The 14,097-nt window shown below is 40.6% G+C and overlaps 2 protein-coding genes across 2 annotated transcripts in view; one reads left to right on the plus strand and one right to left on the minus strand.

The window, feature by feature from the left end:
• Positions 1 to 14,097, plus strand: part of LOC103123874 (zinc finger protein 519-like) — a 138,098-nt gene that overhangs the window by 64,370 nt on the left and 59,631 nt on the right. The window lies entirely within an intron of this gene.
• LOC103123877 (zinc finger protein 883-like) overlaps positions 11,399 to 14,097 on the minus strand; it is a 43,673-nt gene continuing 40,974 nt past the window's right edge. Inside the window, exon 5 of the mRNA XM_060182216.1 lies at positions 11,399 to 12,923. Coding sequence (XP_060038199.1) covers positions 11,399 to 12,923 — 1,525 coding nt within the window. The remainder of the gene's footprint in view (positions 12,924 to 14,097) is intronic.

A 14,097-nucleotide genomic window follows, 5' to 3' on the forward strand; every position in this document is an offset into this window, starting at 1 on the left:
CTCCCCTTAAAATGTGTCTATTTACCTATATTCATGTATAGCTCTTATTTGTAAAAACTAATTAATAGTGCCCTATGGTGAAGATAAGAGTCATATTTTGTTAGAGGGCAAAGTGAGTTACAAGGATTTTGGAAGGTATCAAATTGTACTCCTAAGACACTTCTTTAAAAAAGAATAAAAGTATTTCTTAATAATAATAATGTCTCTGGGCAAGGTAGAAATCTTTACTATTTCATATAAGTAGTTTTTATTGTTCCCTCTTACTCTTTATTTTATAAATCGAGTGCCTTGTGCTTCTGTGATTTCATAGTCTAAACCACATTTTTATTGAGGTAGAGTTGTAAAAGCATCAAACTTTCCTCAGATATCATATCACCTCCCATGTAATATCAGGGCATGAACCTGTGTGGTAAACATGACAGTGCAGTCATCCTACCTGGAATGCTATTTCTGTTTCCCCCAGTACTTTTTTTTTTTTTTTTTTTTTTTTGGCCTCCAGGATTAGCAGTGGAGCTTGATGCCTGCACTACAAATCCACTTCTCCTGGAGGCCATTTTTCCCATTGTGCTGCCCTTGTGGTTGTTTTTGTTGTTTTATAGCTGTTGTTGTTGGATAGGACAGAGAGAAATTCAGATGAGGAAAGAAAGACACAGGTTGTGAAGTGACACCCCCCCCCACAGATGGGAGCCGGGGCCTCAAACTGGGATCCTTACGCTGGTCCTTGCATTTGTACCATGTGTGCTTAACCTGCTGCACACATGCCCATATCCCCCCAGTACCTTTTTATTAACTTCCTTTCCCTCTTCACCTACTCTCACATGAAAATGTAACCTCCATTCTGTCTCCACATAACACTGCAGGAATGGAGAAAAATTTTGTAGTGTACAAGACATACATGCTTGAGACCTTGGAGTATTGCAGCATTGTTGTATGTCAGAGCTCTGGTCCCTTTCTTTTCTTTCTTTTTTTAATAAAATGGAAACACTGACAAGACCATAGGATAAGAGGGTTAACAGTTCCCATCAGAGTTCTGTATCCCATCCTCTTCCCTAATATCTTTCCTATTCTTTATCCCTCTGGGGGTATGGACCCAGGGTCATTATGGGGTGCAGAAGGTGGAAGGTCTAGCTTCTGTAACTGCTTCCCTGCTGAACGTGGGCGTTGACTGGTCGGTCCATACTCCCAGCTCTGGTCCCTTTCTGTCTTATTCCAGAAGGAGGAAAAACACACACTGTAATATATATATAATAAGAAATCGTTCACCTGGTAAAAAAAAATACCGTGCACAAAGATCAGGTCTGAGGTCTTAACCAAATAGAAGCACCTTGCAAAGAGAAGTCTCACAAGTTGGTGGAGCAGTGTTATGGGTTCAACTTGTCTGATTTCTCTCATCTATCTAAAAAAAATTAATCCTCTGGGAATGATGGGATCATGCAACTACAAACCCCCTGCAAAAACCTCATTGGGAAAAATCATTGCAATAAACAATTTTGTTGATCCAATTTTTTGTGATTCTTTTATTTTTTAAATATTATTGGATAGAGAAAGAAATTGAAAAGAAGGGGACACAGCGAGGGAGGCAGACACCTGCAACCCTGTTTGACCACCTGTGAAGCTTTTCCCCTGCAGGTGGGGACCAGGGGCTTGAACCTGGGTACTTTTGCACTGTAATATGTGCACTCAACCAGGTACACCACCACCCTGCCCCTGCGTGTTTCTTTAACCGAGACATTAACCCTTGTTTTTCCCTCCCTTTTGCCCTCTCTTACCAGAGCCCTATTCCACTCTCGCTTTCCCCCTGTAGGTGGGGACCAGGGGCTTGAACCTGGGTCCTTGAACACTGTAATGTGTGCTTAACCAGGTGTGTCACTGCCTGGCCCCTTTTCCCTTTTTTTTAAAGAGTTTATTTATTAATGAGAAAGATAGGAGGAGAGAAAGAACCAGACATCACTCTGGCACATGTGCTGCTGGGGATTGAACTCAGGACCTTATGCTTGAGAGTCCAATGCTTTATCCACTGTGCCACCTCCCGGACCACTTTTTTTTTTTTTAAATCATAGCACTGCTCAGCTCTGGTTTATGGTGGTGCAGGGGATTGAATTTGGGATTTTGGAGCCTCAGGCATGAGTCTCCTTGCATAACCAGTATGCTATCTATCCCCAACCAACCAAGTGGGGTTTTTAAGATCACAGCTCAATAGTATATCTTCATAGCTCTTAGTAACATTTTCAAAAATGTCTACATGGTGAGATAGTTCACTTCCAAGTGCATTAACCAGATTCAAGATCCTAGCATACTACATGGGAGTGCTACAGTTCTGGTCAGATTTTCAGTGATGACTGTCTCCAAGAATGATGAAATTATGCATATGCATGCAGTGCTCTAGCACATGCGGACACATACACACATGCACAAACAATGCACTACATGTGAGTTCCTTTTTATCCACACACTAACATTTTAATGCTTTGTTTTTTTTTGCCTCCAGGGTTATTGCTGGGGCTCAGTGCCTGCACCATGAATCCACTGCTCTTGGAGGCCGTCTTTTTTCCCCTTTTGTTGCCCTTGTTGTAACCTTGTGGTTGTTGTTGATGTCACTTGTTGTTGGATAGGACAGAGAGAAACCAACAGAGGAGGGGAAGACAGAGGGGGAGAGAAAGTCATCTGCAGGCCTGCTTCGCTGCCTGTGAAGCAACTCTCCTGCAGGTGGGGAGCCGTGGGCTCTAACTGGGATCATTATGCCAGTCCTTGCACTTTGCGCCACGTGCACTTAACCCACTGCGCTACCGTCCGACCCCCCATTTTAATGGTTTTAGTGTGTATGAGGTGATGGTGTCAGTCGCCTTTATTTTAATTTTCCTCATAATCAGTAATGATACACATCTTTTAATATGCTTGTCAGTCATGTTGAAGTACTTACTGAGATCTGCCTACTTTGATTCATTTTAAGTTTATATGAGTTTATTATATACCTTGGGTACTAGCCCCTTAGTGAAAAATGTATAAACATATCCCAATTAGTTGCCTGCCATTTCTTTTTTGCCTTTTTCTTTTTTGGTTATCATAGGGCTTCACTGCTCCAGGCCAGGTTTTTTAAAGTCCACACTGATGTGTTTGGGGGGGGCAGACTCAAACCTGGATTGTGCCCACCACCTTTAAAAATGTGCACTATCCAAGTGAGTTATCTTGTTGGCCCTCTGCTTTTGCTGCACAATATCTTCAATTTAATGCCCCCCCTTTTTAAAATATTTTATTATGAGGAAGGAAGACATCACTCTGGTACATGTGCTGCCACAGAGATCAAACTCAGGATCTCAAGCTTGAGAGTTCAACACTTTATCCACTACGGCACCTCCCAGACCACTAATGCCCCAATTGTTTCGAAAGGGGGAGGCTGTGACTGGCAGGGTGAGAGATCACAGCTCTGTTCCCCCATTTGCAGCCCTGTCTTCTCAGCTTTGAACTGAGACTGTCACCTATTTCATATCCATTGCTATTGGTGTCAGGTCTTCAAAAAAACAGCCTAATGTCAGAATATTTCACTTACGTTTTTTTCTATGTATTCTTGTTGAGTATTTAAAAAATACTTATGAGTAAACATTCACCATACCCAACAGTTGCGACTAATCCAGATATCAAGAGAGTGAATTTTTTACATGTTTTCCAATATTTTGTTAACATGAAAGTTTAATATTAAATCAAAGAATACACATGTTAATCTCATCTAAGACTTGGATAGAGACAGAAATTGAGAGGGGAGATAGATAGGGAAAAGGACAGAGAGGCACCTGCAGCTCTGCTTCACTCATGAAGCTCTCCCCCTGAAGGTGGGGACCAAGGCTTTGAACCCAAGTTGTTGCACACTGTAATGTGTGTGCTTAACCAGGTGTACCGCAGCCTGCCCCCCCCCCAACCCTCCTGTATTATCCTGACTGTTTTTGTTCAGGTTCTATCCAGCATGAAGCAGAGATTGGGATTTGAGAATTTCTGGTTTAATATATAGGTCTTTGGGGGTCATTTTTCTTTATTATTTATTTTAGTTAGAGGTAGAGGGAAATAGAGAGGGAAGGGGGAGATAGAGGGGAAGGGGAGATAGTGGGGAAAAAGAGAGATCTACAGTACTGTACCACTTGTGAGGCTTCTCCCCTTCAGGTGGGGACTAGGGGCTTGAACTTGAGTCCTTGTGCACTGTAATGTATGTTCTTCACAAGGTGCACTTCTGCCTGGCCCCCTAACATCTAGGTCTTTGACCGTTGGCCCTAGTTCACCAACATTGGTCCATTTTGCCCTCACCGACATTGGTCATATCACTGTCCATTTTGCCCTCCTTTTCCTATGTATTTGTTTTCTTTCTGTTGTTATGTTACTGGTTCTAGTCTATTGACACCACCAATTATTTCATTTAGAGTTGGAATTCCTTTGCTTCTTTTCCTTTTGAACTACTTTCAGTAATTCTTGCAAGCTAGGACTGTTGGTAGTGAATTCCTTTATTTTCTGTATATTTTGGCTGATTTTAGTTTCTCCATTATACTTAAAGGGTAATTTGGCAAAATAGAGTATTTGTGGCTGTCCAGCTTTTTCTTTTTTATTATGTGAATATGTTATCCCACTTCCTCCTTACCTCTAGGATTTATGGTAAGGAATCTGGTGAAGGGAGCCAGGCTGTAGCACAGCGGGTTAAGCGCACAGGGTGCAAAGCACAAGGATGGCAAAGGATCCGGGCTCAAGCCCCCAGCTCCTCACCTGCAGGGGAGTCACTTCACAAGTGGTGAAGCAGGTCTGCAGGTGTCTTTCTCAAGCCCCTCTCTGTCTTCCCCTCCTCTCTCCATTTCTCTCTGACCTATCCAACAACGACATCAACAACAATAAGAACTACAACAATAAAACAATAAGGGCAACAAAAGGAAATAAGCATAAAATTTTTTTTTTAAATCTGGTGAAAACCTGATGGTTCTATTCTGTTAGTTTCTCCATTTCCTTCACAGCCTGCAATATATTTCCTTGCTTTTGGATAGTTTTACTATGATATATCATGGTATGGGCTGTTTTTGGATCCAGGAACTTTGGTGTTCATTCAACTTCCTGAATGTCTATGTTTTAAATGCTGTCCAGGTGTGGAAAATTTTCTGTCATTTCTTTGACTGTGCTGTCTGCTTCTGTCTGCTTCTTCATCCTCAGTTATCTCAATAACTCTTACATTCAACTTTCTTATGGAGTCTGCTGTTTCCCAGACAACTGCATTTTCCATGAACCTTTTCTCTACATCACCTATGCTCTGAGCATGGTGGTTTTATCTTATAATCCTGACATTCTCTCCTCAAAATGGTTTGTTCTACTTACTATACTTTTCCCCCCTTTTTAAAATTAATTAATTTATCTATTTCCCCTTTTGTTGCCCTTATTTTTTTATGGTTATGGTTATTATTGTTGTTGTTATTGATGTTGTCATTGTTAGATAGGACAGAGAGAAATAGAGAGGAGGGGAAGGCAGAATGGGGGAGAGAAAGACAGACACCTGCAGACCTGCTTCACGGCCTGTGAAGCGACTCCCCTGCAGGTGGGGAGCCGGGGGCTCGAAGGATCCTTTCACCGGTCCTTGCACTTCGCGCCACGTGTGCTTAACCCGCTGCACTACCACCGAACTCCCCATACAAGTTTTTTTATATAACAATTATACTACCTTTCAGGAGTCGGGCGTTAAAGCAGCGGGTTAAGCAGGTCTGCAGTTGCCTTATCTTTCTGTCCCCCTCTCTGTCTTCCCCTCCTCTCTCCATTTCTCTCTGTCATAAGGCGTAAGGATCCTGGTTTGAGCCCCTGACTCCCCACCGGCAGGGGAGTCGATTCACAAGCAGTGAAGCAGGTCTGCAGGTGTCTGTCTTTCTCTCCCCATCTGTCTTCCCCTCCTCTCTCCATTTCTCTATCCTATCCAACAGCAACGACATCAATAACAACAATAACTACAACAATAAAACAACAGGGTAACACAGGAAATAAATAAAACAAGGGCAACAAAATGGAAAATAAATATAAAAAACAATTATACTATCTTTCTACCTGAATGCTTTTTTAGTTTTATTTCCTGAGCTCATGGACCTTTCAATTTTCATCTCTTGCTGCTCTGTGTGTTGCCCCAAACCTTTTCTCAGCATTAGTTTTGAACCAAGATACATTTCTTTTTCCTTTCCCAGTAAATGTTCCCCTTGAGTTCATCCAGCCATGTGACTTAACATTTATGGCTATCTATAATTTATTTATTCTTTTTAAAACTATAGCAATATTGAGGAAGAATATGAAAAAAAAATGGAAGCTTGTTATCAAATTTCAAACTTTGTAATGAAGTGGCAAGAATTGAAAACCAAAAACAAGGAGGCCTGGGGTGCACTGGTTTAAGTGCACATAGTACAAAGTGCAAGGACTGGTGCAAAGATCCTGGTTCGAGCTTGGCTTGCATCCTCGGCTCCCCACCTGTAGGTGGGCCACTTTGCAAGCAGTGAAGCAGGTCTGCAGGTGTCTGTCTTTCTCTTCCCCTCTCTGTCTTCCCCTACTTTCTCAGTTTCTTTCTGTCCTATCCAACAACAACAGAAATGGAAAAATGGCCACCAGGAGCAATAGATTCATAGTGCAGGCACCAAGTCCCAGCGATAACTCTGGAGGCAACAACAAAAAAAAAAACAGTACTGGAATAATTATATATACATCAATTGAACTGAATGAAAAGTGCATAAAAACATTAATTCATATTTCATTAATAATGTTATCTAAACTACAATAAAGTAAATTCAACAAAAAGTTGGAAAAGCTTGACATTAGAAGTGGAGAAGCAATTACAGAAGTCAGAACTCCCACTTTCTGCACCCCATAAAGAATTTTGGTCCTTACTCTCAGGGGGAGAAATGCTAAGGGAAGATGACTAGAGGGCTCTGAACTTCAATTCCATCAGGATTTGGAGAGAGAAGAGGGGGGGAAAGGAAGGACACCAGAAGCAGTAGTAGGTGCAGGTGTGACCTATGAAGAGAAGGCAGGACCAGAGAAAAAATTGGCAAATACAGTCACAGAAGTAATAGTTAACACATTATCTGTGACCTTGGGAGAACTACTGCAGTTTCCAATGGAGGGAATGGGGACACAACTCTGGTGGTGAGAATCATAACCCTGTTATCTGGGGAGTTGGGCAGTAGTGCAGTGGGTTAAGCACAAGTGGCGCAAAGCACAAGGACCGGCTTAAAGATCCTGGTTCAAGTCCCCGGCTCCCCACCTGCAGGGGAGTCGCTTCACAGGTGGTGAAGCAGGTTTGCAGGTGTCTATCTTTCTCTCCCCCTCTCTGTTTTCCCCTCCTCTCTCCATTTTTCTCTGTCCTATCCAACAACGATAACATCAATAACAACAACAATAATAACTACAACAATAAGACAACAGCAACAAAAGGAAATAAAAAATTATAATAACCCTGTTATAATTTTGTAAATAATATCACTAATAAAATTTTAAAAAGAAGCTGGGCATTCATTTGGAAAAAATTGAAATTTTACTACTCCTTAAGTCCAAATACATAAATTCATTGCATATGAGTGATTTTGATGTGAGGCCCAAACTATAAATAGAAAGTAACACAGGTGAAATATCCTGTGACATTATGTTAGATAAGTCCTTGAGGATTGTTCCTCCCATAGCAATTGGGAAAACCACTAAAAATTGAACCGTAATTGTAAAGGAAAAGAACAGAAGACAATCCACTAATTGGGATAATATATTTGCACATCAATAGCAAAATGGAACTAAACCAATCAGGGACAGAAGATTTGAATACATTTTTCAAAAAAGGACCATATACAGATGACTGATCAGTGTGTATGGAAATTTTTGTTACCACTCATTATCAGAAAGATAATAAGAAATCATTTTCTGGAGTTGGCGGTAGTGTAGCGGGTTAAGCGCACGTGGCTCAAAGCGCAAAGACGGCCATATGGATTCCGGTTTGAGTCCCCGGCTCCCCACTTGCAGGGGAGTCGCTTCACAGGCGGTGAAGCAGGTCTGTAGGTGTCTATTTTCTCTCCCCCTCTCTCTTTGTCTCCCCCTCCTCTCTCCATTTCTCTCTGTCCTATCCAACAATGAATGACATCAACAATAATAACCACAACAAGGCTACAACAACAAGGGCAATGAAAGGGGGGGGGGAATGGTCTCCAGGAGCAGTGGATTCATGGTGCAGGCACTGGGCAATAACTCTGGAGGCAAAAAAAAAAAAAAAAAGAAATCACTTCCCATCTGTGAGAAATTCAACAAGATGCTGTGGAAAAGGAATACTGATGTACATGGGAATGCAAATTGTTGCAGCCATTTTAGACAGTGCTGTGGAGCTTACCCAATAAGCTGAGTATATCACTTCCATATGACCTAGCACACCCAAATGTGAAGCTTCGATTCAAAGAAGAGGAAGACAGTAGTACAAAAAGTCAAACTCTATCCTATGGTTTTGTCAGTGCTTCCTTTGTATAAATAAAAAAATAAAAGTAAAAAAAAAGAATTTAAAAAACAAAAAAAGGTCAAATTCACTGTTGACAATTGGCTAAAAATTATGTGTATATTTACACAATGGATCACTTTTCAGCTATAAAAAAGATGAAATTTTTTAAATTACCCATTTAAGGATTATCTGTTGCCTTCCTAAACTCTAAGACAGCAAGAAGCCTTCCTCATTCTCTTTAAAATCTTTATTTCTTCCAGTCCTCTGGGACTTTGTAATTTAAAAAAAAATTTTTTTTCTTATTATCTTTATTTATTGGATAGAGACAGCCAGAAATTGAGAGGAAGGGAGAGAGACTTTGTATTTCATTTATTTATTTATTTATTTATTATTGGATAGAGACAGAGATATTGAGAAGTGTGGAGAGATAAAGAGGTAGAGAGACACCTGGAGCCCTGCTTCACCACTCATGATGCTTTCCCCTTGCAGGTGAGAACCAGGGGCTTGAACCTGGGTCCTTGTGCACTGTAATGTGTGTGCTTAACCAGGTGCGCCACCGTCTGGCCCCCGGACTGTATTTTTTCATGAGTCTCTTGATCCCCTACCCTGTGATATTGTCGCTGCTGAACTCAACTAAATCAATTTAACCAGTGCTACCACACCCACTTCAAACTATCCAGAGATGTCAAGCCTCCAACTCCAATAATCTGCCACCAAGTTGCAGATGCTATGATTCCATCATAATTTCCCTATGCAGACTATTTCATCAATATGTCCAGGAACCTCACCTCTCCAGAGCCCTACCCCACTAGGGAAAAACAGAAACAAGCTGGGATGTTGACAAGCTGCACTGTCAACATCCATGTCCAGTAGAGAATCAATTTAAAAAGTCAGACCTTCGACCTTTTGCATGCTATAAAGAATTTTGGTCCAGAGATCTGGGTGGTAATACAGTGGGTTAAGCACACATAGTGCTTAGTGCAAGGACTAGTGTAATCCCAGTTCAAGTCCCCAGCTCCACGCCTGCAAGGGGGTCACTTCATAGGCGGTGAAGCAGGTCTGCAGGTATCTATCTTCTCTCCCCCTCTCTATCTTCCACTCTTTCGATTTCTCTCTGTCCTAGCCAACAATAACAACAACAACAATGATAAACAATAAGGGCAACAAAGGGGAAAAAATAGCCTCAAGGAGTACTGGATTTGTAATGCAAGCACCGAGTCCCAGCCATAACCCTGGAGGAAAAAAAAAAAAAGAAAGAAAGAAAGACATTTGGTCTATCTGTTCAAAGGGATAGGGAAGCTCCAGTGGAGGGGATGGGACACAGAATTCTGTTGTTGGAAACTATATATAACTGTACACACTATCTTACAGTCTTACTAATCATTATGAAATCACTAATAAAATTTTAAAACTCACTGGATAGACAGTCAGGAATCAAAAGAGAAGGGGGTGATAGAGGGAGAGATAAACACCTGCAGAATGGCTTCACTACTTACAAAGCTTTCCTGATGCTGGTGGGGACTGAGGGTCAATCTGGGTCCTTGTGCATTGTCACGTGTACTCAACCAGATGCACCACAACCCGACGCCAATATAAAAGTTTTCCACTTGAAGCAAAATAGAGAGGCCAAGGAGATTATATGTTGTGAAATGAATCAGAAAGGGGAGGTCAAACACTGAATAATTTTACCCATGTGTGCAATATGAATATAAAATATTTGAACAAACCAAAAGATGTTAAAATTGTTAAAGCAGGGGCCGGGTGGTGGCGCATCTGGCTGAGTGCACATGTTACAATGTGCAAGGACCCAGGTTCAATCCCCTAGTCCCCACCTGCAGTGGGAAAACTTACAAGTGGTGAAGCAGTGCTGCAGATGTCTCTCTATCTCTCTCCCTTCTCTATCACCCCCTTCCCTCTTGATTTCTACCTGTCTCTATCCAATAAATAAATAAAAGATAAGCAAAAAATTTTTGTTAAAGCAAGTCAAAAGTTGTCAAAACTATGAGCAAGTAAGTAAGTATTGATTCTAGAGAGACAAGTTGTAATAATAGCGCTGGGGTTAAAGCATAGTGAAAACTTCATTTATAATCATCCCTTGCTCAAAGTACACAAAATAAAAAAATAAAAGGGTCATGACATTTTTTTCAACATGCCTTCATGTAAATCAGCACTTTTAAAGTTAAGTTACTTTATCTTTATGAAAGCATGCAATATGTTTATTTTATGACATATAGGATATAATCATTACAGTAATATCACCTGTCACTGGGATACTTTGCAGTGATGCACCCATAAATCAGGATTCTTGATCTGTTTCCTGGACCATTGCTTTGATAAAAGCCCACTTAAGTGTGTGTGAATGTGTGTGTGTGTGTGTGTGTGTGTGTGTTTTCTGCCCAACCATGTTTTGACTTTTTGGTTATGTTGTCCAAATGCCAATTTCCCTACATTGTATACAGTAATATGGCTTCTTTCTACTGTGCATTCTCTTGTATACACACAGGGAGAAGTGACAAAAACCATTGTCCAGTGTACTTTCTCTACATTTTGTGTTTTCAAAGTCTAATGCTGTCACTTACAGGTTGTTTTTTCCCCATTCATTTCAGTCTAGGCATATACAGAGGACTGAGAAACAGGAGAAGAGATCACGGCATGCTCTGCTGTTGTCATGTGATGCTTGGGCTCAGGATTCTCATATTGTTAGGTACATGTCATGCTGAGTGAATTATCTCCCACGATTCAAGGATGTTTTATGAGGGGGATGAGGAGTATATATATATATGTATATATATATATCACTCCCCCCCCCCAAATCCTGATACCTCAGAATTTACCTTAACTGCTCATTCTCATGTATTAGAGAATGGCGGGATTGACTGAGAACTATCCCAAATTATAGACACTGATGAGGTTTCTTTTCTCAATTACTCATTCTCACATGGTTTTTAAGGAATGAGGGATAATTGAAAACATCCCCATATTCCTGATATTCATAGGGTTCACTCTTATATGCATTTTCACATGTGTTTGAATGGATGAAGACTGACTGAATGCCTTCCCACAATGTTCACATGCATAGGGTTTCTCTCCAGTGTGCATTCTCACATGCTTTTGAAGGTGTGAGGACTGAATGAAAGCTTTCCCACATTCCTGACATTCATAGGGTTTCTCTCCAGTGTGAATTCTAACATGTTTTTGAAGGTGTGAAGAATGGCTGAAAGCTTTCCCACATTCCTGGCATTCATAAGGTTTCTCTCCAGTGTGTACTCTCAAATGTGCGTGAAGGTGTGTGGACTGAATGAACGCTTTCCCACATTCCTGACATTCATAGGGTTTCTCCCCAGTGTGCATTCTCACGTGTTTTTGAAGGAGTGAATATTGACTGAAAGCTTTCCCACATTCCTGACATTCATAGGGTTTCTCTCCAGTGTGCTTTCTCCGATGTGTTTGGAGGTTTGAAGAATGACTGAAAGATTTTCCACACTGTTGACATTCATAGGGTTTCTCCCCAGTGTGCTTTCTTAGGTGTGTGCGGAAATTTGAAGAGTCAGTGAAAGCTTTTCCACATTCCTGACATTCATGGGTTGTTTCTCCAGTGTGCTTTCTCAGATGCGCTTGAAGGGATGAAGAACGACTGAAAGCTTTCCTACACTCCTGACATTTATAGGGCTTTTCTCCAGTGTGCTTTCTCATATGTGTTTGGAGGTTTGAAGATTGGGTGAAAGCTTTACCACACTCCTGACATTCATAGGGTTTTTTTCCCATGTGGATTCTCATGTGCACTTGAAGGTGTGAAGACTGACTGAATGCTTTTCCACATTCCTGACATTCATAAGGTTTTTCTCCCATGTGGATTCTCACATGTCCTTGAAGGTGTGAAGAGCGACTGAACGCTTTCCCACATTCCTGACATTCATAGGGTTTCTGACCAGTGTGAGACTGTAGGTGCTTTATAAGGGAAGAAAGATACATAAAGACTTTTCCACAAAATTCACAGCCAAAGATTTTCTCTCCATAGTGCCCTTTCTCATGTTCCAAGAAGGAGGAATGGCAAGAGAATGTTTTTCCACATTTCTTACAATCAAAATATGCTTTACTATGGAGCCTTTTCTTGTAACTTTCAGATGCTTTGCCACCAGTATCTTGACATTCAGAGGGGTTATCTGTAATGTCTGCTTTCAGATGAATTTTTAGGCAGAAGGCACAACTGCAGGCTTGTTCACATTCCTCATCTTGATGTAATTTGTGTCCAGTGTGACAGGTTTGTTGACTCTTCAGGAATGGACAATTAGTGAAGGTTTTTTCAAACTTGGTTCCCTTATAGAGTTTCATTCCACTAACATATTGTTCATGTACAATAAGATTTCTAATCTGACTCAAGGCATTTGCACTCTCATTTTTTTCATGACTTTCACAGGCAGTATCCACCAAATAACTTCTGTTCAAAATAAAATGTACACTATTAGAAAAGGATAATGTTAATAATGTATTAATATTAGCAAATTATTATTTGACTATTTGCCATTTTTTACTGGATGACTATATTTTCTACACTATCTGGACGGTTACAAACTGGAACAACTCTAATAACCCTGGTGAGTACCCAAATAATGCCATGACTTTCATTTATCTACATAAAGTCTTTTTATTTAAACTTTTTTTCCCCTTCTGTTGCCCTTGTTGTTTGTCATCATCATTGTTGTTGTTATTGCTGTCGTTGTTGTTGGATAGGATAGAGAGAAATTGAGAGAGGAGGGGAAGACAAAGAAGAGGAGAGAAAGATAGACACCTACAGACCTGCTTCACCATCTGTGAAGCAACTTCCCTGTAGGTGGGGAGCCGGGGGCTCGAACCGGGATCCTAATGCCAGTCCATGCACTTTCTGCCATGTGGCTTAACCCAATGCACCACCACCTGGCTCTTTTTTTTTTTTTTTCTTTTTTTACCAGAGCACTGCTCAGCTCTGGCTTATGGTGGTGCAGGGGATTGAATCTGGGACTTTGGAGCCTCAGTCATGAGAGTCTATTTGCATAACCATTATGCTATCTACTCTCCGCCCCCTATAAAGTCTTCTAAATTCAATGTTTCCAACTGAATTATATTTCAGATGCTCAATATCAATATATTTGTAAATAGATAACCTAATGAAAATCTTGAGTATTATACAGTTCTTTATTAATGAAAGAGAATCAGAACATCACACTGGCATATAAAGTGCTGGGGGTTGAACTTGGGACCTCATGCTTGAAATTACAGTGCCTTATCCACTGAAACATCATATTTATACCTTTTCTTCAACTTTTAAGTACTCTCTGTCTCAAGATTCGTTTTACTCCTGTGAGAATACCACTTACCTTAAATAGCTCTCCTGGGTTTGGTGTTGTTGATCTCCAATATTATACAACATCCAATTTTCTCCAAAAATATACCAGGAACCATTTCTTGTGAATCTTACTATGTTCTCTATGCTGCCTATTCTGTTTTCCTTAATATGTTCAGAACTAGATACGCTGTTTGTTACTTCAGTGCAACCATCTGTAACAAATGATAATAACATTGCTATCTTGGTAAAATATAGAGTGGTGAAAAACCAAAAAAAATCATCATATAAGTTTATTCTTTTACATGAGAAC

Source organism: Erinaceus europaeus, chromosome 23, assembly GCF_950295315.1.
Source record: "Erinaceus europaeus chromosome 23, mEriEur2.1, whole genome shotgun sequence".
Classification (NCBI taxonomy): domain Eukaryota; kingdom Metazoa; phylum Chordata; class Mammalia; order Eulipotyphla; family Erinaceidae; genus Erinaceus; species Erinaceus europaeus.